Raw genomic sequence first — 26,655 nt, 5'->3', positions numbered from 1 at the left:
GTCAGTATAGTATAGTACAGGCAGTGTCAGTCAGTATAGTAGTCAGTGTCAGTCAGTCAATATAATAGTCAGTGTCAGTCAGTACAGGATTAGTCAGTCAGTATAGTACAGTCAGTATAGTAGTCAGCATACCCTCCAACTGTACCTTTTTAATAGGTACAGTACCTTTTTTTTATAGTCTGTACCTATTTTTGGCTCTCCAAACTTCCATGGGAAGTATAGGAAAAGGGGAGTGACCCCGCCCCCTTTACCCGTGGCCACGCCCTTTTTTCTAATTTGTACCGATTTTTGTGTGTAAAATGTTGGAGGGCATGAGTCAGTATAGTAGTCAGTGTCAGTCAGTATAGTACAGTCAGTATAGTATAGTACAGGCAGTGTCAGTCAGTATAGTAGTCAGTGTCAGTCAGTATAGTACAGTCAGTGTCAGTCAGTATAGTAGTCAGTGTCAGTCAGTATAGTACAGTCAGTATAGTATAGTACAGGCAGTGTCAATCAGTATAGTACAGTCAGTATAGTAGTCAGTATAGTCAGTGTCAGTCAGTATAGTCAGTGTCAGTCAGTACAGGATTAGTCAGTCAGTATAGTACAGGCAGTGTCAGTCAGTATAGTCAGTGTCAGTCAGTACAGGATTAGTCAGTCAGTATAGTATAGTACAGGCAGTGTCAGTCAGTATAGTACAGTCAGTGTCAGTCAGTATAGTAGTCAGTGTCAGTCAGTATAGTATAGTACAGGCAGTGTCAGTCAGTATAGTAGTCAGTGTCAGTCAGTATAGTCAGTGTCAGTCAGTACAGGATTAGTCAGTCAGTATAGTACAGGCAGTGTCAGTCAGTCAGTATAGTCAGTGTCAGTCAGTACAGGATTAGTCAGTCAGTATAGTATAGTACAGGCAGTGTCAGTCAGTATAGTACAGTCAGTGTCAGTCAGTATAGTATAGTACAGGCAGTGTCAGTCAGCATAGTAGTCAGTGTCAGTCAGTACAGGATTAGTCAGTCAGTATAGTACAGGCAGTGTCAGTCAGTATAGTCAGTGTCAGTCAGTACAGGATTAGTCAGTCAGTCGCAGTTATAGCTCTGCGCAATGACTCGGCCAGGGTGGGCGGGGACACAGTAGCCCGCGCTATGCGGCGATTGGCCCTCCGTTCGGTGACGTCATGACGCACGTCCCACGTTGTGTCTGTCAGCTGCGCCCGTAGTGCGGGCCAGGCTGAGACCGCGGCCTGTGAGATCCGCCCCCACCCGGCCAGAGATGGCCCCACGGCTGCAGCTGGAGAAGGCGGCCTGGCGCTGGGCTGAGAGCGTCCGCCCGGAGGACGTGACCCAGGAGCACATCGAGATCGCCTACCGGGTCCGGCTGGAGCCCTGCGTGCGGGGACTGTGCAGGTAACCCCCGGGGGGAGCCAGTGCTGACCCCCGGCACCTTACCCCGGGAACCTGTGCCTGACCCCCGGCCTGATACCACTGGGGGGGAGCCTGTGCCTGATATCCCCGCCCCCCCCCGGCACCTTACACCGGGAGCCTGTGCCTGACCCCCGCCCCCCGGCACCTTACCCCGGGAACCAGTGCCTGACCCCCGGCCTGATACCCCTGGGGGGGAGCCTGTGCCTGATATCCCCGCCCCCCCCGGCACCTTACCCCGGGAGCCTGTATACAATCTACCCCCAGCACCTTACCCCGGGAGCCAGTGCCTGATACCCCCGCCCCCCAGCACCTTACCCCGGGAACCAGTGCCTGATACCCCCGCCACCTTTCCCCGGGAGCCAGTGCCTGATACCCCCTGGGCGGGCGAGCCTGTGTCTGACCCCCGGCACCTTACCCCGGGAGCCTGTGCCTGATACCCCCGGCACCTTACCCCGGGAGCCTGTGCCTGACCCCCGGCCTGATACCCCCGGCACCTTACCCCGGGAGCCAGTGCCTGATACCCCCCGGGCGGGCGAGCCTGTGTCTGACCCCCGGCACCTTACCCCGGGAGCCTGTATACAATCTACCCCCAGCACCTTACCCCGGGAGCCTGTATACAATCTACCCCCGGGAGCCTGTATACAATCTACCCCCAGCACCTTACCCCGGGAGCCTGTATACAATCTACCCCCAGCACCTTACCCCGGGAGCCTGTATACAATCTACCCCCAGCACCTTACCCCGGGAGCCTGTATACAATCTACCCCCAGCACCTTACCCCGGGAGCCTGTATACAATCTACCCCCAGCACCTTACCCCGGGAGCCTGTATACAATCTACCCCCAGCACCTTACCCCGGGAGCCTGTATACAATCTACCCCCTGCACCTTACCCCGGGAGCCTGTATACAATCTACCCCCAGCACCTTACCCCGGGAGCCTGTATACAATCTACCCCCAGCACCTTACCCCGGGAGCCTGTATACAATCTACCCCCAGCACCTTACCCCGGGAGCCTGTATACAATCTACCCCCAGCACCTTACCCCGGGAGCCTGTATACAATCTACCCCCAGCACCTTACCCCGGGAGCCTGTATACAATCTACCCCCAGCACCTTACCCCGGGAGCCTGTATACAATCTACCCCCAGCACCTTACCCCGGGAGCCTGTATACAATCTACCCCCAGCACCTTACCCCGGGAGCCTGTATACAATCTACCCCCAGCACCTTACCCCGGAAGCCTGTATACAATCTACCCCCAGCACCTTACCCCGGGAGCCTGTATACAATCTACCCCCAGCACCTTACCCCGGGAGCCTGTATACAATCTACCCCCAGCACCTTACCCCGGGAGCCTGTATACAATCTACCCCCTGCACCTTACCCCGGGAGCCTGTATACAATCTACCCCCAGCACCTTACCCCGGGAGCCTGTATACAATCTACCCCCAGCACCTTACCCCGGGAGCCTGTATACAATCTACCCCCTGCACCTTACCCCGGGAGCCTGTATACAATCTACCCCCTGCACCTTACCCCGGGAGCCTGTATACAATCTACCCCCAGCACCTTACCCCGGGAGCCTGTATACAATCTACCCCCAGCACCTTACCCCGGGAGCCTGTATACAATCTACCCCCAGCACCTTACCCCGGGAGCCTGTATACAATCTACCCCCAGCACCTTACCCCGGGAGCCTGTATACAATCTACCCCCAGCACCTTACCCCGGGAGCCTGTATACAATCTACCCCCAGCACCTTACCCCGGGAGCCTGTATACAATCTACCCCCAGCACCTTACCCCGGGAGCCTGTATACAATCTACCCCCAGCACCTTACCCCGGGAGCCTGTATACAATCTACCCCCAGCACCTTACCCCGGGAGCCTGTATACAATCTACCCCCAGCACCTTACCCCGGGAGCCTGTATACAATCTACCCCCAGCACCTTACCCCGGGAGCCTGTATACAATCTACCCCCAGCACCTTACCCCGGGAGCCTGTATACAATCTACCCCCAGCACCTTACCCCGGGAGCCTGTATACAATCTACCCCCAGCACCTTACCCCGGGAGCCTGTATACAATCTACCCCCAGCACCTTACCCCGGGAGCCTGTATACAATCTACCCCCAGCACCTTACCCCGGGAGCCTGTATACAATCTACCCCCAGCACCTTACCCCGGGAGCCTGTATACAATCTACCCCCAGCACCTTACCCCGGGAGCCTGTATACAATCTACCCCCAGCACCTTACCCCGGGAGCCAGTGCCTGATACCCCCCGGGCGGGCGAGTCTGTGTCTGACCACCGGCACCTTACCCCGGGAGCCTGTATACAATCTACCCCCGGCACCTTACCCCGGGAACCTGTGCCTGACCCCCGGCCTGATACCCCTGGGGGGGAGCCTGTGCCTGATATCCCCGCCCCCCCGGCACCTTACCCCGGGAGCCTGTGCCTGACCCCCGGCCTGATACCCCCGGCACCTTACCCCGGGAGCCAGTGCATGATACCCCTGGCACTTTACCCCAGGAGCCAGTGCCTGATACCCCCCGGGCGGGCGAGCCTGTGTCTGACCCCCGGCACCTTACCCCGGGAGCCTGTATACAATCTACCCCCAGCACCTTACCCCGGGAGCCTGTATACAATCTACACCCGCCCCCCAGCACCTTACCCCGGGAGCCTGTATACAATCTACCCCCAGCACCTTACCCCGGGAGCCTGTATACAATCTACCCCCGGCACCTTACCCCGGGAGCCTGTATACAATCTACCCCCGGCACCTTACCCCGGGAGCCTGTATACAATCTACCCCCGGCACCTTACCCCGGGAGCCTGTATACAATCTACCCCCGGCACCTTACCCCGGGAGCCTGTATACAATCTACCCCCGGCACCTTACCCCGGGAGCCTGTATACAATCTACCCCCGGCACCTTACCCCGGGAGCCTGTATACAATCTACCCCCGGCACCTTACCCCGGGAGCCTGTATACAATCTACCCCCGGCACCTTACCCCGGGAGCCTGTATACAATCTACCCCCGGCACCTTACCCCGGGAGCCTGTATACAATCTACCCCCGGCACCTTACCCCGGGAGCCTGTATACAATCTACCCCCGGCACCTTACCCCGGGAGCCTGTATACAATCTACCCCCGGCACCTTACCCCGGGAGCCTGTATACAATCTACCCCCGGCACCTTACCCCGGGAGCCTGTATACAATCTACCCCCGGCACCTTACCCCGGGAGCCTGTATACAATCTACCCCCGGCACCTTACCCCGGGAGCCTGTATACAATCTACCCCCGGCACCTTACCCCGGGAGCCTGTATACAATCTACCCCCGGCACCTTACCCCGGGAGCCTGTATACAATCTACCCCCGGCACCTTACCCCGGGAGCCTGTATACAATCTACCCCCGGCACCTTACCCCGGGAGCCTGTATACAATCTACCCCCGGCACCTTACCCCGGGAGCCTGTATACAATCTACCCCCGGCACCTTACCCCGGGAGCCTGTATACAATCTACCCCCGGCACCTTACCCCGGGAGCCTGTATACAATCTACCCCCGGCACCTTACCCCGGGAGCCTGTATACAATCTACCCCCGGCACCTTACCCCGGGAGCCTGTATACAATCTACCCCCGGCACCTTACCCCGGAAGCCTGTATCCCACCCCCGGCCTGATACCTGAGGGGGGAGCCTGAGCCTGACTCCTGCCCCCCGGCACCTTACCCCGGGAGCCTGTATGCAATCTACCCTCGGCACCTTACCCCGGGAACCTTTATCCCACCCCCTGCCTGATACTCCCTGGGGGTGCGAGCCTGTGTCTGACCCCCCGGCACGTTACAGCGGGAGCTTGTGCCTGATAACCCTGCACCTTACCCCGGGAGCCTATATCTAACCCCCGGCCTGATATTCCCGGAGAGCCTGTATGCCACCCCCCCTACTCCGGAGACCGGGAGCCTGTATACCACCACCCCGGAGCCCGGGAGCCTGTATCCCACCCCCGGCCTGATACCCCCGGGTAGCCTGTATACCACCCCCCTATCTAAGAGACTGGGGACCTCTATTTACCCCTCCACATACTACACCCCATAGGCCAGGTGGCTGTATCTGACACTGGGGTATGTGTGTGTCTTATAGCAGAAATAAACCTCCATCTGACACTGGGCTGATACGGAGTCATTATTTGGTGTTATTAATCTTCCACTCATTTCTTTCCCAGGAGGAACTGTAAGGGAAACCCTAATTGCTTGGTTGGCGTTGGGGAACACGTCTGGCTAGGAGAGATCGATGAGAACAGCTTCCACAACATCGATGATCCTAACTTTGAGCGAAGAAAGAAGGTGGGTGACCTTACTGCTCTTCTGCAGTTGCCTGCCATCTATATGAGTACTGATGTGTGCGGCTGTTAGATTCCAATACCGGGTATCAGGATTGAAAAATGATCAGTTCCATGATAGCCGGGATTGGGTTGAAGATTTTAAAATGTAAATATTCAGTGCCCCCTTCCTGGACCCGCCCAGCCCCCCAGAACTACTCACAATCCTCAGAGGTCGGGTGGGTTCACTTGCAGTGGGCGGAGAGGTGCGGTACGGGCGGCTGGCATCAGACTGCGCAGCGTGACCTCAAACTTCATGTCACGCCGTGCAGTGCGCCTAGCTGGGGGCAGGGGGAGCCAAGAGAAGGGAGCTGGGCAGCGTCTCAGCCTCCTGAGGACGCTCAACGCTTGAAAAACACAAGGGGGCTTTCTAATCCCGAAATCCCCTGAATTGGAAACTCCAATCCCAGGATTGAATCCCGGCCAATTTTAGGCCTAGAACCCGGGATTGGTATTACTTTGTCGTTTTCTCTTCTGGAACTACCTACTTACTGCTAGTACTGATGTGTGTGGGTGTATTACTGTCATCTTCTCTCTTCTCTTCTGGAACGGCCTACTTACTGCTAGTACTGATGTGTGCGGGTGTATTACTGTGTCGTCTTCTCTTCTGGAACGGCCTACTTACTGCAAGTACTGATGTGTGCGGGTGTATTACTGTGTCGTCTTCTCTTCTGGAATGGCCTACTTACTGCTAGTACTGATGTGTGCGGGTGTATTACTGTGTCTTCTCTTCTGGAACGGCCTACTTACTGCTAGTACTGATGTGTGCGGGTGTATTACTGTCTCATCTTCTCTTCTGGAACGGCCTACTTACTGCTAGTACTGATGTGTGCGGGTGTATTACTGTGTCGTCTTCTCTTCTGGAACGGCCTACTTACTGCTAGTACTGATGTGTGCGGGTGTATTACTGTGTCATCTTCTCTTCTGGAACTACCTACCTACTGCTAGTACTGATGTGTGCGGGTGTATTACTGTGTCGTCTTCTCTTCTGAAACGGCCTACTTACTGCTAGTACTGATGTGTGCGGGTGTATTACTGTGTCATCTTCTCTCTTCTCTTCTGGAACGGCCTACTTACTGCTAGTACTGATGTGTGCGGGTGTATTACTGTGTCATCTTCTCTCTTCTCTTCTGGAACGGCCTACTTACTGCTAGTACTGATGTGTGCGGGTGTATTACTGTGTCATCTTCTCTTCTGGAACGGCCTACTTACTGCTAGTACTGATGTGTGCGGGTGTATTACTGTGTCATCTTCTCTTCTGGAACGGCCTACTTACTGCTAGTACTGATGTGTGCGGGTGTATTACTGTGTCGTCTTCTCTCTTCTCTTCTGGAACGGCCTACTTACTGCTAGTACTGATGTGTGCGGGTGTATTACTGTGTCGTCTTCTCTCTTCTCTTCTGGAACTGACTACTTACTGCTAGTACTGATGTGTGTGGGTGTATTACTGTGTCGTCTTCTCTCTTCTCTTCTGGAACTGACTACTTACTGCTAGTACTGATGTGTGCGGGTGTATTACTGTGTCATCTTCTCTCTTCTCTTCTGGAACGGCCTACTTACTGCTAGTACTGATGTGTGCGGGTGTATTACTGTGTCGTCTTCTCTTCTGGAACGGCCTACTTACTGCTAGTACTGATGTGTGCGGGTGTATTACTGTGTCGTCTTCTCTTCTGGAACGGCCTACTTACTGCTAGTACTGATGTGTGCGGGTGTATTACTGTGTCGTCTTCTCTTCTGGAACGGCCTACTTACTGCTAGTACTGATGTGTGCGGGTGTATTACTGTGTCATCTTCTCTTCTGGAACGGCCTACTTACTGCTAGTACTGATGTGTGCGGGTGTATTACTGTGTCGTCTTCTCTCTTCTCTTCTGGAACGGCCTACTTACTGCTAGTACTGATGTGTGCGGGTGTATTACTGTGTCGTCTTCTCTTCTGGAACGGCCTACTTACTGCTAGTACTGATGTGTGCGGGTGTATTACTGTGTCGTCTTCTCTTCTGGAACGGCCTACTTACTGCTAGTACTGATGTGTGTGGGTGTATTACTGTGTCATCTTCTCTCTTCTCTTCTGGAACGGCCTACTTACTGCTAGTACTGATGTGTGCGGGTGTATTACTGTGTCATCTTCTCTCTTTTCTGGAACTGCCTACTTACTGCTAGTACTGATGTGTGCGGGTGTATTACTGTGTCATCTTCTCTTCTGGAACGGCCTACTTACTGCTAGTACTGATGTGTGCGGGTGTATTACTGTGTCGTCTTCTCTCTTCTCTTCTGGAACGGCCTACTTACTGCTAGTACTGATGTGTGCGGGTGTATTACTGTGTCGTCTTCTCTCTTCTCTTCTGGAACTGACTACTTACTGCTAGTACTGATGTGTGTGGGTGTATTACTGTGTCGTCTTCTCTCTTCTCTTCTGGAACTGACTACTTACTGCTAGTACTGATGTGTGCGGGTGTATTACTGTGTCATCTTCTCTCTTCTCTTCTGGAACGGCCTACTTACTGCTAGTACTGATGTGTGCGGGTGTATTACTGTGTCATCTTCTCTCTTCTCTTCTGGAACTGCCTGCTTACTGCTAGTACTGACGTGTGCGGGTGTATTACTTGTGTCATCTTCTCTCTTTTTTAGAACACATTTGTCGGCCTGACAAACCTGGGGGCCACGTGTTACGTGAACACCTTTGTTCAGGTCTGGTTTTTGAACATGGAGCTCCGACGTGCCCTATACCTGTACGAGAACTCCTGGAGCGTGGAGAAAGCAGAGGAATGCATTCAGGAAGATAAAGGTTTGGTAACACGTAATATTGGGGCCACGGCAGTGAGAGCAGGGGGTCCCCATTCCCTCCTAGGATGTAACGCTATCTTTGTATGCATCCCTGGTGTTTAGAGGGGGGTGACCATAGGGAGAGACTCACAAAGACGAGTGTTCTGCATGTTGTGAATGGTTTCGGGAAGATGGTTGCTGTAATGTACACTGTTCCACCTAGGGGCGTTTCTGATCAAGCTCCCAATGTGGTGTGATTAGGACGCAGCGGAGGCGCTGCTTGGCACTTGTATATCTGTGTCTGTACATTAAGTGCTACAATGTAGCAGCCGCAGCTTTTTTCCAGTACAGGTTTTTTTCTTCTCTGTATACAGCCTCAGTCACACACCATATACAAGTGCCGCATATGAAATGTATCCGCACAGTCACCTCGTATATCTTAGAAAGATTGTGTTGCTAAGACGCATTTTCGGCAAAAAAGACGCCTGGCGCTAACGGGGGTGCACTGTACCTTTTAAACTCGCTCACATCCGTGGCGTGTTGGGGCTGGATGTATGAGGACACGTCTGTAGCTGCAGGACTAACTGCTCAGCTACCGGCTATAACGCCCGGAGCTACTCCTTTACTTGCCGCTTTCCATGCGTGGTTAATCAGTGGTTGACACGTGTGAATGCATAGCTCCCGGGTTAAGTTGCTGGAGTTATGTGATTACTCCGCGCAGTAAGCCTCAGAGGGGGAACTGCAGATTAGAAGCTGCAAGGAAACCTCCGTGGTAAATGCACCCTTTGGGGCTTACCGCACGGGGTAACGGCAGCTGCACGCGAAGCCCCACGGCTAACAATCTGCCCCAAAGACTGTCGTACATATTAAGGGCGATGAAGTGTTCCAACAGGATAGTGCATTAGGTGGAACATGTAGACTCTCTGCTGGAACGTGTGCACTACCAGATGCCGCCATGATGGCACCTGTTGAACCACGTGGTAGCGCATTACTAAGAGCAAGGCTTTTTATGGCAGACGGCATGTCCCCATTTTCTTTTTCTGCGTGTATTGGTACATGGACGCCCACCATTTATACGCCTGTTCTCCCCTTTGTAGGAGGTTGCTCATTGGTTTTGGTGCATGGTCGCCTGAGATTGGCCCAGCCCTGTGATTATAGACCGACGTGTCATTTTTCTCCATTTAAGCTCTAGTACTCTCACCTCCATTCAGACGATCTTGGTTCCCCTTCCAGAGGAAGTATGTCCTTTAGGAGCATTACGTCCATCTAGCCAGACATTGGGCCTAATTCAGATCGGATTGCAGCAGGATTTTTGTTAGCAGTTGGGCAAAACCATGTGCACTGCAGGTTGGGCACATGTAACATGTGCAGAGAGTTAGATTTGGGTGGGGTGTGTTCAAACTGAAATCTAAATTGCAGTGTAAAAATAAAGCAGCCAGTATTTACCCTGCACAGAAACACTATAACCCACCCAAATCTAACTCTCTCTGCACATGTTACATCTGCCCCACCTGCAGTGCACATGGTTTTGCCCAACTGCTGACAAATTTGCTGATAGGATTAGATCAGGATTATGCCCATTGTATGATGTTTACAGACTGTGTCGTATAAGGAATAGCTTTGTGTTAGTGATAGGCCATTTCCCATGACCGGAATATTGCGGATCGCAGAATGCGTCATAGACTGTGCACTCTGTCATGTATGTTTCTGTATTTTAGAGTACGAGCCGCAGACCATCTGTGAACATCTGCAATACCTGTTTGCCTTGCTGCAGAACAGTAACAGACGATACATCGATCCCTGCGCGTTTATCCGAGCGCTGGGGCTGGACACTGGTCAGCAGCAGGTAATTGCGCTACAGCAGTCATCTGTCTGGGGGTTATCTATGTAATAATGTCCTGAGAGGAGAACCCCCGACCCTTCATGCACTAGTCTTATATAAGTGTACAGGGACAACCAATGTCCACTACGGTTCCTGTTGTACATTTATGCGTCTGTACGAGTCCGCAAATGCCATGTAACATACATGAGATGGGGACATGTACTTTACTCAGGGATGGTGCCAGTATAGGGGCCACAAAGCGGTGTATACAGCTCAGTGTGACCACCATTCCAAAGATGGCTGGCTGTAGAAGATTTGGGGGTTTACATGTAACGCTTCTGCTTTTAGGACGCCCAGGAATTCTCCAAGCTGTTCATGTCACTGCTGGAGGACACGTTGTCCAAACAGAAGGATCCAGATGTCCGAAACATCATTCAGAATCAGTTCTGCGGCCAGTATGCCTATGTCACCATGTGAGTACTGCCACCTGTCCTCCGATGCTGGTGTAGGATGGAAGACTCTCATGGTGTGTGGAATTCGGTCAGTGAGGGTAATTGCTGATTAGAACAGGACAGACTGAGTCCTGAAAGCAGGTCCTATAGGGGCTACTGTGGTGGGAAGTCCCTGTATTGGGTGTTCTGTGTCCTGGATATCCTGTCTCAGCCTCTGGAAGTCTGTCTACATTATAACATCCCCTCCCCGATAATCTACTGTCTATTATATATTGCTAACAGCATTATGTCCGTCCCGTCTAGCAGTGTACGCAGGATACGGTATGGGGGGGATCACTGTGCTGTGTGATATTAGCTCCCTGTGTGTATAATACTGGACAGTGTTCGCAAATACGCGCTATAGCGCGTATTTTACCCAGACCTGAAGGCGGGGATTCACTTTTCAAAAATGTGAGGGTCCCCGGGGACACGCTCTGCTGCAGCCAACTCCTTGTAAATTGACGGCGCTTCTTGCCCATGCAGAGCGGAGGTGGAGCCTTACCACTGGCGGTGCCCCCTCCCCCTCCTGGTCACGTGCAGCAGCTTCACACGGGGGCCGGGCAGAGAGTGAAGACTGCTCTGCGGCTGCTGTACGCTGTGCTGCGGGCGGGCGGTGACTCGCCAAGACCGTGAACTGCAGCTCCCTCCCAACCCGATATCTGCCTCTCCGCTGCGTCCAGTGTGCTTTCCCGCGATCTGTGTGAAGGAGAGCAGCGGTGACCGGCCAGGAACCTCACCTCCAGCCCCTGCCGTGCTCTGCCACCATACTGCTGCCGTGAGAAGAGTGGGCTGCACCATTACCATCAGGTGTCCCCAGCATCCCTACGGATGCCCAGCTAGCAGGCCTGTGACTGGGGAGCCAGTTCCCGAGGTGACCGCATTGGGTACCCCCCCTCAAACTTCTTCTCACTACTTTTACCTGACGGAAGCAGCGGTGACAGCACAGGGCCCTGGTGGTGCGGAAGGTACGTGCTCCACCTGGCGCAGTGCGTATAACTGTGTGCTCCACCTGGCGCAGTGCGTATAACGGCGTGCTCCACCTGGGGCAGTGCGTATAACGGCGTGCTCCACCTGGGGCAGTGCGTATAACGGCGTGCTCCACCTGGGGCAGTGCGTATAACGGCGTGCTCCACCTGGGGCAGTGCGTATAACGGCGCGCTCCACCTGGGGCAGTGCGTATAACGGCGCGCTCCACCTGGGGCAGTGCGTATAATGGCGTGCTCCACCTGGGGCAGTGCGTATAATGGCGTGCTCCACCTGGGGCAGTGCGTATAACGGCGTGCTCCACCTGGGGCTGTGCGTATAAGCGGCACTACAGTGTGGTGTAATGTGAATTGGCACTATATATGTGGTCACGCCCCTTCCCCCGTGAAGCCATGCCCCTAAATTTTTGCGGCGCGCACCGCCTGTGGTTTCGAATCTGGGAGGTGGAGCTCCAATTCACTTTCTGCCAAAGGGCACCAAAACATCTAGTTAAAGCTCTGGGGCAGAGTGTCGTGCATGCTACACAGCCCAGCAGCACCGTCACCCCATTCCCCCACCTTGCAACACTTCTGTAGTGTCCAAATAAGATTAATATTAATAAAAACCTTAATTCCGGTGGGACCCAGAAAAGAACCGGTAGGACCCCAATTTTTAAAATTGAGGGGTCCCTGGGACCCACTTTTCTCTGACGTCCTAGTGGATGCCTGGAACTCCGTAAGGACCATGGGGAATAGCGGGCTCCGAAGGAGGCTGGGCACTCTAGAAAGATCTTAGACTACCTGGTGTGCACTGGCTCCTCCCACTATGACCCTCCTCCAAGCCTCAGTTAGATTTCGTGCCTGGCCGAGGTTGGATGCACACTAGGGGCTCTCCTGAGCTCTTAGAAAGTAATAGTCTTAGATTTTTTTATTTTCAGTGAGACCTGCTGGCAACAGGCACACTGCAGCGAGGGACTAAGGGGAGAAGAAGCGAACTCGCCTGCTTGCAGCCGGATTGGGCTTCTTAGGCTACTGGACACCATTAGCTCCAGAGGGATCGACCGCAGGCCCAGCCTTGATGTTCGGTCCTGGAGCCGCGCCGCCGTCCCCCTTACAGAGCCAGAAGCAAGAAGATGGTCCGGAAAATCGGCGGCATGAAGACTCAGTCTTCACCAAGGTAGCGCACAGCACTGCAGCTGTGCGCCATTGCTCCTCTCTCACACTTCATACTTCGGTCACTGAGGGTGCAGGGCGCTGGGGGGGGGCGCCCTGAGGCAGCAATAAAAACACCTTGGCTGGCTAAAATACCTCAATATATAGCCCCAGGGGCTATATATGAGGTAAATACCCCTGCCAGAAGTCCATAAAAAGCGGGAGAATAGGCCGCGAAAAAGGGGCGGAGCCTATCTCAGCACACTGGCGCCATTTTCCCTCACAGCTCCGTTGGAGGGAAGCTCCCTGGCTCTCCCCTGCAGTCTACACTACAGAAAAGGGTTAAAAAAAGAGGGGGGGGCACTAAATTTAGGCGCAGTATACATTATATATAAAGCTATAGGGGACATAACTCAGTTAGTCCCTGCAGTATATAGCGCTCTGGTGTGTGCTGGCATACTCTAACTCTGTCCCCCCAAAGGGCTTTTGTGGGTCCTGTCCTCGTTTAGAGCATTCCCTGTGTGTCTGCGGTGTGTCGGTACGGCTGTGTCGACATGTTGAATGAGGAGGCTTATATGGTGACGGAACAGAGGCCGATATATGTGATGTCGCCCCCTGTGGGGCCGACACCAGAGTGGATGGTTAGGTGAAAGGTATTAACCGACAGTGTCAACTCCTTACATAAAAGGGTGGATGACGTAACAGCTGTGGGACAGCCGGCTTCTCAGCCCGCGCCTGCCCAGGCGTCTCAAAGGCCATCAGGGGCTCAAACACGCCCGCTCTCTCAGATGGCAGACACAGATGTCGACATGGAGTTTGACTCCAGTGTCGACAAGGTTGAGACATATACAAAATCCACTAGGAACAGCCGTGACTTGGTCCCGGCAATAAAAAATGTGTTATACATTTCTGACATTAACCCAAGCACCTCTGAAAATGGGTTTTTAGGTTTGGGGAGAAAAAACAGGCAGTGTTTTGTTCCCCCATCAGATGAATAAATGAAGTGTGTGAAAAGCGTGGGTTCCCCCGTTAAGAAACTGGTAATTTATAAAAAGTTACTGATGGCGTACCCTTTCCCGCCAGGAGGATAAGTTACGCTGGGAGGTATCCCCTAGGGTGGATAAGGCGCTCACACGGTTGTCAAAAAAAGGTGGCACTGCCGTTTTAGGAACGGCCACTTTGAAGGTACCTGTTGATAAAAAGCAGGAGGCTATCCTGAAGTCTGTATTTACACACTCAGGTACTAGACTGAAACCTGCAGATCGTGATGCTGCAGCGTGGTCGGTGACCCTGTTAAGCATACTAGTTTGCTAATATGAGAACATATTAAAGACGTCGTCTTATATATGAGGGATGCACAGAGGGATATTTTGCCGGCTGGCATCCAAAATGAATGTAATGTCCATTCTGTCAGGAGGGTATTAGAGACCTGTCACTGGACAGGTGATGCTGACTTAAAAAGCGCATAGAGATTCTGCCTTATAAGGGTGAGGAATTATTTGGGGGTGGTCTCTGGGACCTCGTATCCACAGCAATGTGCTGGGAAGAAATATTTTTCTTTATCATCCACTAGGGGTCACTGGAGTACTCTTGGGATATGGACGGGCTTCCGTAGGAACAGCACTGAATATTTAAATTTAGAACACTCCACCCCTCCATATCCCCGAGCACTTCTCAGTGTTTTTTCTGTGCTACACGTGGCAACAGCTCTGTAACTGAAGTCACGGTTACTTGAAGAATTTTTTATTTTTTCTATTTATTTCTTTTTTCTATTTTACACATCCCTTTCCCCCTTCCAAAAGGCAGGGTCAGGGATAGTGCAGCTGCTGATAGCAGCAGGCGTGTCGGGCCTCTCTGAAAGAGCTCCCTCACAGCCACACACACAGCCTCCTGCACAGGCTGGCCGGCGCTTGTTCAGAAGCCCCGTCGGAGCCTCCTCACAAACTGCAGGATTCAGGTATGTAAACGGGGCGGTCAGCTCCCGCTGCCGCCCCGAGGTGTGGGGACATTGTAGCGCTTAGCCGCCCGCCGCTTTGCCCGCCTGTACCGCCGCTGCTCTCCCCACTCAGTGCCCTCCCCACACGGCCACAGTCTTCAGACTCCGTGCAGCTGATCTGCGATCACAGGCCGCCGACCGCCGCAGCTCTCTCGCTCACGGGGCCGGCCGCCGCTACTGCTCCGGGTCCCACTGCTGGGTGACACGCGGCGTACCCGGGCTCAGACACAGCGCTCGGCTATATCCGCTGGGGCCCCACACGCTGCGCTGCCGCTGCTCTGATTCGGAAAGAGCAGGCAGCCATTACATGAGGCAGGGGGGGGGCAATAAATCAATAAATAAATAAGGGGGCAATAAGCGGCATAAGAAATACTGCAGCACCAGAAGGCTGCAGGGATTGTTGCAGGGTTATAATCAGTGAAAGTTTGTAACCAGCACTAAGATTATATGTATAAGCAAGCATGGCAGCCATGTTTAACATGCTTCCTGTGTCTTCCTGCTGTGATTCCAGAACGTTCCTGTCCTACATCTCTACTCCACCGGAGGCGCAGGGGTGTTACAGGGAATTTGGGATCACATTTTCATAGTACTGGCCACGTGTACTGCACTTGGCCAGATATATATACAGAGACACCTTACTGCTATTTTACTGAGTCGTGCAGGTGTCTGTTTTTTGTGTATTGTATTGTCTGTCGCCATAATGAGTAAGGCACCAGCAAAAACTAAAAAAACATAATTGCAAAGTCTGTAACAGTGTATTACCGGATGGATCTTCCACATGTACAGTATGTTTTGTGAATTCGGTTCAGAATACCATTTCTGCTCCTGTTTTACAACCAATTTCCTCACCGGACCCCCCGTGGGGTATGTTAGTAAATGTACTGGATAAGATAAATTCAGAATTGACCGCCGCTCGTCAGGAGCGGGAAACGGTAAGATCTGAGTCTAGGATGAGACCGCCAGAACTACCGGAGGCGTCTCAGTCTTGCGTAAGGTCCAAATCCATTTTGGGTAAACGGGATAACTTTCATATGTCTTATGATTTTCCAGTGTCTGCTATGTTGCATTCTGACGATTCCATGCCTGACCTCACGGAACAAGATGAGGGTGAGGAGGGCGAAGTGGAGTCAGATGGCGAGGAGGTTAACAGTTCCGGCATTGATGATCTCATCAGAGCGGTACGTCAGTCTCTAAGGTTTCCTGAAGCGGAGCAGCCTCTCACAAATGATCAGGTCGTATTTACTAAACGACGGAAGACGCCAATAAGTTTTCCTGTGTCGGATTCTCTAAATCAGATGTTAGTAGAAACACGACAGAATCCAGATAAACGGTTTTCTATACCTCGCAGATTTAAGTCTAGTTATCCGTTTCCAGACTCGGTAACGTGTACATGGGAGAATCCACCAATAGTTGATTCGTCAGTGTCCAAGCTTACCAAGAAATTAACCATACCAGTGCCATCAGCTACTACGCTTAAAGATCCTTCAGATCGCAAGATAGAAACTATGCTAAAATCCATGTATGTAGCAGCAGGTGTGATACTAAGACCTGGATTGGTTGGCATTTGGGTCACTAAGGCGTTAATAATATGGCTTACAGAACTCAAATCTGCTTTACAGGACGAAAACCTGATAATTCTTGTAAATCAAATGATTGAGGCTGTAGAGTATCTCTGTACAGCGTCTACTGACGTCTGTCAGCTCACTTCTCGTATTTCATCGTCGCTAGTTACGGCACGAAGAGCACTCTACCTGCGTACTTATCAGGCGGAGGCAGAGGTCAAACGAAGTATAGAGGAGTTGCCTTACGATGGCAAGAAGTTGTTTGGTCCAGAATTGGACGCATGGATTGCGGAGGCTACGGGAGGTAAGTCTGTTTTCTTACCATTGCCTCCACCGGCTCCAAGAAGAAGGTACGCTGGACCTTCATTCAAATCCTTTAGACCTCAGCCCTTTCGAGGACGTGGCAGAGGATCAGCCACGCCTGCTAGACGTGGTCGCGGACGTGGTTTCCATCAAACCAACACAACTCGCCAAGACGCCAAGGTTACCGACAAGCCAGTGGCATGACGGGTTACCAGCCCATCTCGGTTCTCCAATTGTGGGAGCACGCCTTCAGACGTTCCATGTGGCGTGGTTCCACACATCCGCGGAGGGCTGGATCCGCAATTTAGTGTTAAAAGGTTACAAAATAGAGTTCGACTGTCTTCCGCCTCGGCGGTTTTTCAAGACAGGATTGCCTCTGTCGGACGACAAGAGGACGGTTTTGCAAATTGCCATTCAGTCCCTACTGGATTCGGCAGTGTTGATTCCGGTCCCTGTACCCCAACAGGGTCAGGGTTATTATTCAAGTCTGTTTGTGGTCCCGAAGCCGGATGGCTCAGTCAGACCAATATTGAACTTAAAGGGGCTCAATCAGTACGTAACTTACTACAGATTCAAAATGGAGTCTCTACGTTCGGTGATTGCGGGTTTAGAGCCAAAGGAATTTATGATTGCGCTAGACCTCAAGGATGCGTACTTACACATTCCAATTTGGCAGCCTCATCAGAAATTCTTACGGTTTGCAATACGCCAGAACCATTACCAGTTTCAGGCTCTGCCGTTTGGCCTGTCATCAGCGCCTCGGGTATTCACCAAAGTGATGTCTGTGATGATAGCTCACCTCAGATCCCTGGGAGTGACAATAGTTCCGTATTTAGACGATCTGCTCATCAAAGCTCCGTCTCAACAGATACTTCTCCAACATGCGCTGCTAACATACAATGTACTGGTTCACCACGGTTGGATTGTCAACTTCAAGAAATCACATCTAATTCCGTCTCAACGCCTTCAATTCCTAGGTATGATTCTCGATACGGTCAATCAAAGAATTTACCTACCACAGCAGAAAGTGCAAATGCTACGCCATCTAGTACATTTAGTGCTCAAGCCACGCACAGTGTCGGTACATTTGTGCATTCGCCTCTTAGGCACAATGGTGGCAGCTTTCGAGGCGCTTCAGTTCGGAAGATTTCACTCTCGTCCATTTCAGCTGAATGTGCTCGCCCAGTGGTCGGGCTCGCATCTGCAGATTCACCACAGGGTGAGGTTGTCGCCAACAGCAAGAGTTTCTTTATCATCCACTAGGGGTCACTGGAGTACTCTTGGGATATGGACGGGCGTAGCCGAACAAGGGCACTGAATATTTAAATTTAGGACCCTCCCCCCCCTCCATATCCCCGAGTACCTCAGTGTACGACCTCAGTGTTTTTTCGGTGCTCACAGCACGAACAAGGCTTGTGGTATATCCACACTTGGATTTTTATTTTTAAATTTTTACTTTTTATTTTTACACTTAGCACATCCCTTCCCAGTTTCTGGAAAAACATGGGTCCGGGATAGTGCCGCTGCATGGGCAGCGAATGGCGTGTCGGTCCTCACAAAGAGCACCCTCACAGCCACAGGCGCTACAAGGCAGCGCATGGCGTGTCGGTCCTCACAAAGAGCACCCTCACAGCCACAGGCAGACTGTCTCCTACTGCAACTGGACGGAGATTACAAGCCCGTCACAGCCAGGAGGAGAGCTGAAAACTGGACGGTGCTTACAGTAAGAAGCCCCGTCACAGCCAGGATGGAAGCCCCGTCACAATCTGGACGGAGCTTACAGAAGTACGACACTACAAGGTATGGTGAGGGGGTCAGGGCGGTCAGCTCACGCTGCCGCCCTGCTGTGTGAGTGTTAACTGTACAGGGAGCTGGCCGCCGCTGAGCACGCCGCTGACGGGTCCCGCTGAAGCAATGAAGTTCCACCTGATAGTGGTTAGAATGAGAAAGGTTCTCCTTACATTATACGCGCAGAGCGGCCGCACGTCACTCAGACGCCGGCCGCTCTCACTGCTCTGAGGGCCCGCCACCACTACGCAGCGCCGACTCCTTGGCTGAACTAAGCAGAGCGGCCGCACGTCACTCAGACGCCGGCCGCTCTCACTGCTCTGATGCGGCACCGCTATGCCGCACTCTCCGGGCGCTCTCACTGCTCTGATGAGGCACCGCTATGCCGCACTCTCCGGGCGCTCATCTAAACAGAGCGGCCGCACGTCACTCAGACGCCGGCCGCTCTCACTGCTCGGATGGCCCGGCACGCCGCCGACACTCTCCTGTGTACTAAAGAGCGGCCGCACGTCACTCAAGGACGCCGGCCACTCTCCCAGTGAAACACCGCAGACACAGGGAGACTGTGTACTGCTGAAAGAAGGAGCTTCCGGTCGGCTCCCCGGCGCTAGATACAGGCTCTCCCTGCACCCGATCCCCGTACGCTGCAGGTAACATGGGGATGCAGGGGGGGGGGGGGGGGGGAGGGGGAATAATACCCATAGCAGCAGCAAAGGCTGCATGGGTTCAAGCAGCGCAGCACTTTAAACAATGTACACTGTGTACTGTGATATACAGCACGTTTTATATATATATAATATATAATAAAGCTTTTGCTGGCATAACTGTCTATAATATCAGTATGAACTGATTATATGTGTAAACACTTTGTATATATATATAATATATATATGAGGCTTTGGCTGGCAATAGGTTATCAGTGGCATAACCTATTGCACGTTTAACCAAGTTTTCTGTTATTTTTGGTTAAGGTTGCAAAATAAATACACTGCAGGCAGTGCTCATATTATTTGACTAAATGCATATATTTTACTGTATCCTACAACTGGGTTATAACTGTATATAAGCATAGTAACTGTATAATAGGCTATTAAGCCTATATATATTAAAACTGCAGCAGGTAAACTGTACTGTGATTTTCTGTGAAAGCATGGCATGACGGCCATTTTAATCATTGCTGGTTTTCCAGTTATAATTCTAGACCATACACCTCTAATCCACAAGGAGGCGCAAGCCACCAGAAGGCGCAGGGGTGTTAGTAGGAATTTGGTTCGGGTTTCATGCCCATGTGAACTGCTTTTCACATAAAGAACAATTTAGTTTCCTAATAAATATGCTGTTCAGCAATATATATATAGAGATATATGCCATATAATAATGTTATTAAGGCGTGCAAGTGTCTGTCTGTTGCCTATTATGATGTCTGTCTACATAGCAAATAAGGCTCTAGTGCAGACTAAAAATGTTAACATTGGCAATTCAAATTAAAACAGCGGTAATCGGAGTCTCAGAATAACTCCGCCAGCGCTAACAAAAGACAGTCTTTCCAAAGTGACAATTTTCCTTTGGGTACCAGAGTGTTTATTTCACTAGTCTTATAATTTAATGCACGATTCTATGTCAAATCTCACACCGATAACTACAAGTGAGAAGTGTACATTAGTCCAGCATTCAGATAGTGCGGGGTTTTGGAAAACATTATAAAAACCACAGATACATTTGGGTCACTAGAATCTATGTATGGAACCATGCCGATCACTGTTAAAAGAAGCTGCAAAGTATATCTGTAAAGCTTCTGCTAACGCCGGTTATTTTCATTGTCGCTAGTTAAGTGCGACAAGACCAGAGCTTGTTTGCTCCTAAATTTGATATATGTGTAACGCCATTTTATCCCTTTAGGATATTCTGCCATTAGCGCATACAATACTTGTAACGGCGTTTTATTCCTTTATAAGAAACAGTCACGCCTTGTAACGACAGGACGTTACAGTCAGCAAGCCAGTGGTTTAATGACCTCTTTTACAATTGTGGAAGCGCGTCTTTACATGTTACATTTGCGAGGTTTCAGGACTTCAACTCATACATGTCTCAGCTATTTACAGCTTAAAGTACAAAACTGCCTCTGTCGAACGGTTTGACAGGTTGTCATTTAGTCTTTGCTGGTTTATAAACCAGGCAGTAGTACGCCAACAGAGTCAGAGTTATTTATTCACCTCTGTTTTAGCAAGACCAAACAGCTCTGTCGCAATATCAAAAGTCATTTACTACAGTAGAAAATGGATTTTCTGCGGTTAGTATTTGCTTATTGGAGCCACAAAATTTGCATAATTGCATTTGATCTTGACAATGCGTATTTACCCAGTCCGGTATGTTCATCACAGGTTCTAGCGTTTGCAAATCGCCACAACCATTAACCATTTCATATCTACCGTTGCTTATCGCTTTGGGTATTTACCAAAGTGATGTTGGGATGATAGCTCATCTCACATAAGAACTCTGTCTCAACAAAGTTCCTCTAACTTGCGCTACTAAGGTATACTGCGGTAGCAGATCAAGTTCGAAAACAATCGCATCTAATTCCGTCTAAACGATGTCAATGCCTAGGTAAGATGATAAATACGGTAAATCAAAGACTTTTACCTACTACACCAGCAATAACAAATGTACGTCTAGTAATTAGTGCAAAACACGCACACTAGCGGTACATTGGTGTATTCACCTATTAAGAATAAAGATGTGTTTTCAATTTAGTTCACCACCCTTCACTCGCGTTTCCCACAGAGGGAAAAGGGTGCATATACTCTGGACGACAGTCGCAGAGGGTCAGGATTTGTAGTTAAAATCAGCGACAAAGGTTCTAAAACACGACAGATTGCTGTCGATAAAGGTCCTAGAACTCTGTGCATTTTACAATGCAATACATGATTCGCTTTCAGTCTGACCAGGTATATACTCTATTTTCTCTTCAGAACGAATAAATCTTTCGCCTTTTACTAAAGATTTCTGTGGAGAGGAACAACCATGAGTTTCAGGTAAATGTTTGATGCCTGTCTCACGCTGGCCTTAAGCAGTCAAACAAGGCAACGGCAGTTGCATACACAACAACCAGTGAGAACCAAGAAGCCGCATGGCAATGCGGCATGTGACTCAAATCCTCAATGGCTCAGAACACCATTATGTGAAAATGTCAAGAGATCATTACGTGAGTGGACATCTGTTAGACAGAGGATCTCACCCGTCAGAATTTGGATCCTGAAAACTGGACATTAAATCCAGAGGTGTTTCATAGGTGAGTCCACAGAAGGGGGTTACCCTCAAGTATACATGATGGCATCTCGCCACAATTACAAAAGCTCAGTATGTGTACAAAACAGATCACAAGGGCAGTGGCGGTGGAGTCTCTCACATTCATGTGGTCATTCATCATCGTGTATCTGGCTCCACCAGTTTCCGCTGCTCTCTCTGTTGTCAAAACGGCTCATAAGACAGTTGTCACAGTCATACTGGTGGTAGCTCATGGGTTTCGGAGAAGTTTGCTTCTCGAATTTTCAAGGAATACTTGCACACGATCTTGGCCCGCTCATAATACGTCCAACCTGTTACATCAGGGAACGTTAGTTTACCCATAGTTACCTATGTACCTATTATCTAGGTACCGCAGCTGCGGTTGACGGGGTGAGGGTGCAGACCGCCCTCTTAAGAAATTGAGCATTACAGTATCGGTTATACTAACCATGTTACGAAATAGTAAGCCGTTTAAGGCAGCTCATTTTTACAAAATTTCGTGTGCTTACATAGGTTGTAAACCTCAGAAGTTTCCAACATCATCCTTCAAGTAATCCGTATTCTGTTAAACGGGGTGGGATGGAAAACTGCGTTGATCTGCACGAAGAGTGCAGGTATCTGTGTGGTAAACTTATTTTCAAAGACGTTTGCCTCTATTGGCGTCTGTACACATCTTTCTACAAGGTGTCATCAAAGTTCACACTCTATTTATCCCACCTACAGCGCCAGGCGACTTGAAGTTGGGGTTCAGATTTCTTACAGTTTTCATATTTTGAACCCTTTCAACAAATGGGAATTAAGTTTCTCACTTTGGAAAACAATTTTCTTATAGCCTTGGCTTCGGCAAGGGTTTTGTTTTCATATTTGGGTGCCTTGTATTCCAAGCCACCGTATTTGAGTTTTCTCATGACAAAGCAGATCTTCGGACGAATCACGCTTTCGTATTCTTCACATCAATATACCAATAGGGGTTCCTGTGTGGACAGCACATTCTAGAATTCTGAATGTGGTACACGCATTACGCGTTTATATATGTCCCGAACGTCAACAGTATGTGATATAAATACGTTGTTTGTTCTCTATGATACTGCCAACTGGGGTTAGCCAGTTTCTTAGCAGACATTATCCAGTTGGGTAATAATAATGACTACAAGTCAGGTTTACTTTAAGGCTAAGTTACAATCGCCTACGTCAGTAATAGCTCATGCCACAGGTTCTGTGGGAATGTCAGACCCAGTGGGTCGTGGAGTGTCTAAAACGCGGCTATATAGCCTTCATGTGCACCATGTTTGTGCACGTTTACACGTTATAAATGGTGGCGCCATCAGCATTTAGCTTTGGGCTGCCTACTGTTACAAGTATCAAACAGCTCTCCCGCCCACGAGGGAAGCTTTGGTACGTCCCAAGAGTACTCCAGTGACCCCTAGTGGATGATAAAGAAAATAGGATTTTGGTACTTACCAGGTAAATCCTTTTCTTTGAATCCATAGGGGGCACTGGACGCCCACCCAGAGCAGTTTTACCTGGGTTGTGTTAAGCTCAAGGGAGCTTAGGGTAACAAGTTTTACTTCATTGATATTAAGCTCAAAGGAGCTTATGGTAACACATTTTCACCGATTGGTTCAAATTATAAAGTTCTATCGGTTATGGTGTCAACTGTTTAGTTGACAGTAAGGTTATGGGTCAACATTGTGTTGTCCGTTATGTTATAGGTATTCTCCATTGTCAACCTCTCTATATCGTTCCTGTTCGCTCAGTAAAAAACACTGAGGTCGTACACTGAGGTACTCGGGGATATGGAGGGGGGGGAGGGTCCTAAATTTAAATATTCAGTGCCCTTGTTCGGCTACGCCCGTCCATATCCCAAGAGTACTCCAGTGCCCCCTATGGATTCAAAGAAAAGGATTTACCTGGTAAGTACCAAAATCCTATTATCTCTGCTCTGGTGGCTCAAGGAACACAATTTAACCGCAGGAAGACGGTTCGGAGGTTGGAATTGGATAATTCTAACTACGGACGCCAGTCTCAGAGGTTGGGGAGCGGTAATTCAAAATTGTCAGCTCCAGGGTCTCTGGGCGGATCACGAGAAATTGCTGTCTATAAATGTTCTAGAACTCCGCGCAATTTACAATGCGCTACGACAAGCAGTGCACATGATTCGCTCTCAGCCTGTCCAAGTGCAGTCGGACAATGCGACGGCGGTCGCATACATCAACAAACAAGGAGGAACGAGAAGCCGCATGGCAATGCGGGAAGTAGCTCGAATCCTCAATTGGGCGGAATGCCACCAGGTGATATTGTCGGCCGTGTTCATTCCGGGAGTGGACAACTGGGAAGCGGATTATCTCAGTCGTCGGGATTTTCATCCAGGCGAATGGTCATTAAATCCAGAAGTGTTTCACATGTTGGTTCAGCGATGGGGTTATCCTCAGGTGGACCTGATGGCATCTCGACACAATCATCAAACGTTCCAGTATGGGTCCAGAACAAGAGATCCAAAGGCAGTGGCGGTGGATGCTCTCACTGTCGCGTGACCGTACAGTCTTGTGTATCTGTTTCCACCGTTTCCGCTGCTCCCTCTGGTGCTAAAACGGATCAAAAGAGAGTCGGTCACAGTCATACTAGTGGCGCCTCATTGGCCTCGGAGAGCTTGGTTCTCTGATCTCTGAGGATTACTCGCAGACGATCCTTGGCCGCTCCCGATACGTCCAGACCTGTTACAACAGGGTCCGTTTCTTTACCCCGATTTAGCGCGGCTGCGTTTGACGGGGTGGCTGTTGAGACCGCCCTCTTAAGAAGAGAGGGCATTCCAGATTCAGTTATACCAACCATGTTACGAGCTAGGAAGCCGGTTACGGCAGCTCATTATTACAGAATATGGCGTGCCTATATAGGTTGGTGTGAAGCTCGGAAATTTCCGACATCAGCTTTCAAGGTATGCCGCCTGTTGTTGTTTCTACAAACAGGGTTAGATGGAGGATTGCGTTTATCTACACTAAAGGTGCAGGTATCTGCTTTGTCAATTTACTTTCAAAGACGATTGGCTCTATTGCCGTCTATACGCACTTTTCTCCAAGGTGTACTCAGGGTACAGCCTCCATTCATTCCACCTACAGCGCCATGGGACTTGAATCTGGTTTTGGAGTTCTTAGTCTTCATATTTTGAACCCTTACAGCAAGTGGATATAAAGTTTCTCACTTGGAAAACAATTTTTCTCCTAGCCTTAGCTTCGGCAAGGCGTGTTTCGGATTTGGGTGCCTTGTCATGCAAGCCACCGTATTTGGTGTTTCATGATGACAGAGCGGAACTTCGGACGAATCCCGCCTTCTTACCAAAGGTAGTGTCATCTTTTCACATCAATCAACCAATAGTAGTTCCTGTGTTGACAGCACATTCTGGAACTCTGGATGTGGTACGCGCATTACGCGTTTATGTATCCCGAACGTCTTCAGTTCGTAAGACGGATACGTTATTTGTTCTCTATGATGCTGCCAAGATAGGTTGGCCAGCATCTAAACAAACTTTATCCAGATGGATAAAACTGACCATACGTCAGGCTTACCTTCATGCTAGGTTACAACCGCCTACGTCAGTAACCGCTCATTCCACACGTTCTGTGGGAACTTCATGGGCAGCTGGTCGTGGGGCTTCTGCGACGCAGCTTTGCCGTGCGGCTACATGGTCTTCAGTGCACACGTTTGTGCGCTTTTACAAGTTTGATACGTTTGCGGCATCAGCATCTAGCTTTGGCCGCCTAGTGTTACAAGTGCCAAACAGCTCTCCCGCCCACGGGGGAAGCTTTGGTACGTCCCAAGAGTACTCCAGTGACCCCTAGTGGATGATAAAGAAAATAGGATTTTGGTACTTACCAGGTAAATCCTTTTCTTTGAATCCATAGGGGGCACTGGACGCCCACCCAGAGCAGTTTTACCTAGTTGTGGTTAGTTCTGAGGATCTTATGGTAACACACTTTCACCGACTGGTTCAAATTACAAGTGCTGGTTAGGGTGTCAACTGTTTAGTTGTCAGTAACGTTATGTGTTAACTTCGTTATTGTCAGTTATGTTATATGTAATACTCCATTGTCAACATCTCTATAGTTCCTGTTCGGCTCAGTAAAAAACACTGAGAAGTGCTCGGGGATATGGAGGGGTGGAGTGTTCTAAATTTAAATATTCAGTGCTGTTCCTACAGAAGCCCGTCCATATCCCAAGAGTACTCCAGTGCCCCCTATGGATTCAAAGAAAAGGATTTACCTGGTAAGTACCAAAATCCTATTTTACCTCCAGGTTTCCTCACAGAAAAAGGTACAGTCCTGTCGGCTTCAGAAAAGCAAGCGGGTCAAATGGCGCTTCCTTTCTGTACAGAGACAAGGGAAGAGGGAAAAAGCTGCACCAGCAGCCTGTTCCCAGAATCAAAATTCTTCCCCCGCTTCCTGTGAGTCCACAGCATGACGCGGGTGCTCCACAGGTGTAGCCAGGTATGGTGGGGGGCCGTCTCAAAAAATTTCAGCAATTAGTGGGCTCGCTCACAGGTGGATCCCTGTTTCTTTCAAGTAGTATTTCAGGGGTACAAGCTGGAATTAGAGATGTCTCCCCCCAGCCGTTTCCTTAAATATGCCTTGCTGACAACTCCCTCAGGCAGGGAGGCTGTGCTAGAGGCAATTAATAGGCGGTATTCCCAGCAGGTAATACTCAAGGTGCCCCTACTTCAACAAGGACGGGGTTACTATTCCACACGG

The 26,655-nt window shown here is 50.3% G+C and overlaps 1 protein-coding gene and 1 non-coding gene across 3 annotated transcripts in view; both read left to right on the top strand.

Annotated features, from left to right (window-relative positions):
* Positions 1–1,145: 1,145 nt before the first annotated feature.
* USP48 (ubiquitin specific peptidase 48) overlaps positions 1,146–26,655 on the top strand; it is a 55,493-nt gene continuing 29,983 nt past the window's right edge. For both annotated transcript variants that reach the window (XM_063942050.1, XM_063942049.1), the window contains exons 1-5: positions 1,146–1,379; positions 5,634–5,754; positions 8,418–8,574; positions 10,271–10,398; positions 10,723–10,847. In XM_063942050.1, the coding sequence (XP_063798120.1) occupies positions 1,246–1,379; positions 5,634–5,754; positions 8,418–8,574; positions 10,271–10,398; positions 10,723–10,847 (665 nt within the window). In that variant the 5' untranslated portion in view covers positions 1,146–1,245. The remainder of the gene's footprint in view (positions 1,380–5,633; positions 5,755–8,417; positions 8,575–10,270; positions 10,399–10,722; positions 10,848–26,655) is intronic.
* Positions 21,578–21,692, top strand: LOC134967922 (U5 spliceosomal RNA). The gene has a single exon (XR_010189258.1). It is a non-coding gene; the product is annotated as a U5 spliceosomal RNA (small nuclear RNA).

This window comes from Pseudophryne corroboree, chromosome 10, assembly GCF_028390025.1.
Source record: "Pseudophryne corroboree isolate aPseCor3 chromosome 10, aPseCor3.hap2, whole genome shotgun sequence".
In the NCBI taxonomy this organism is placed as follows: Eukaryota; Metazoa; Chordata; class Amphibia; order Anura; family Myobatrachidae; genus Pseudophryne; species Pseudophryne corroboree.
The sequence above is the reverse complement of the archived record's forward strand: the minus strand, read 5'-3'. Positions and strand labels throughout refer to the sequence as shown.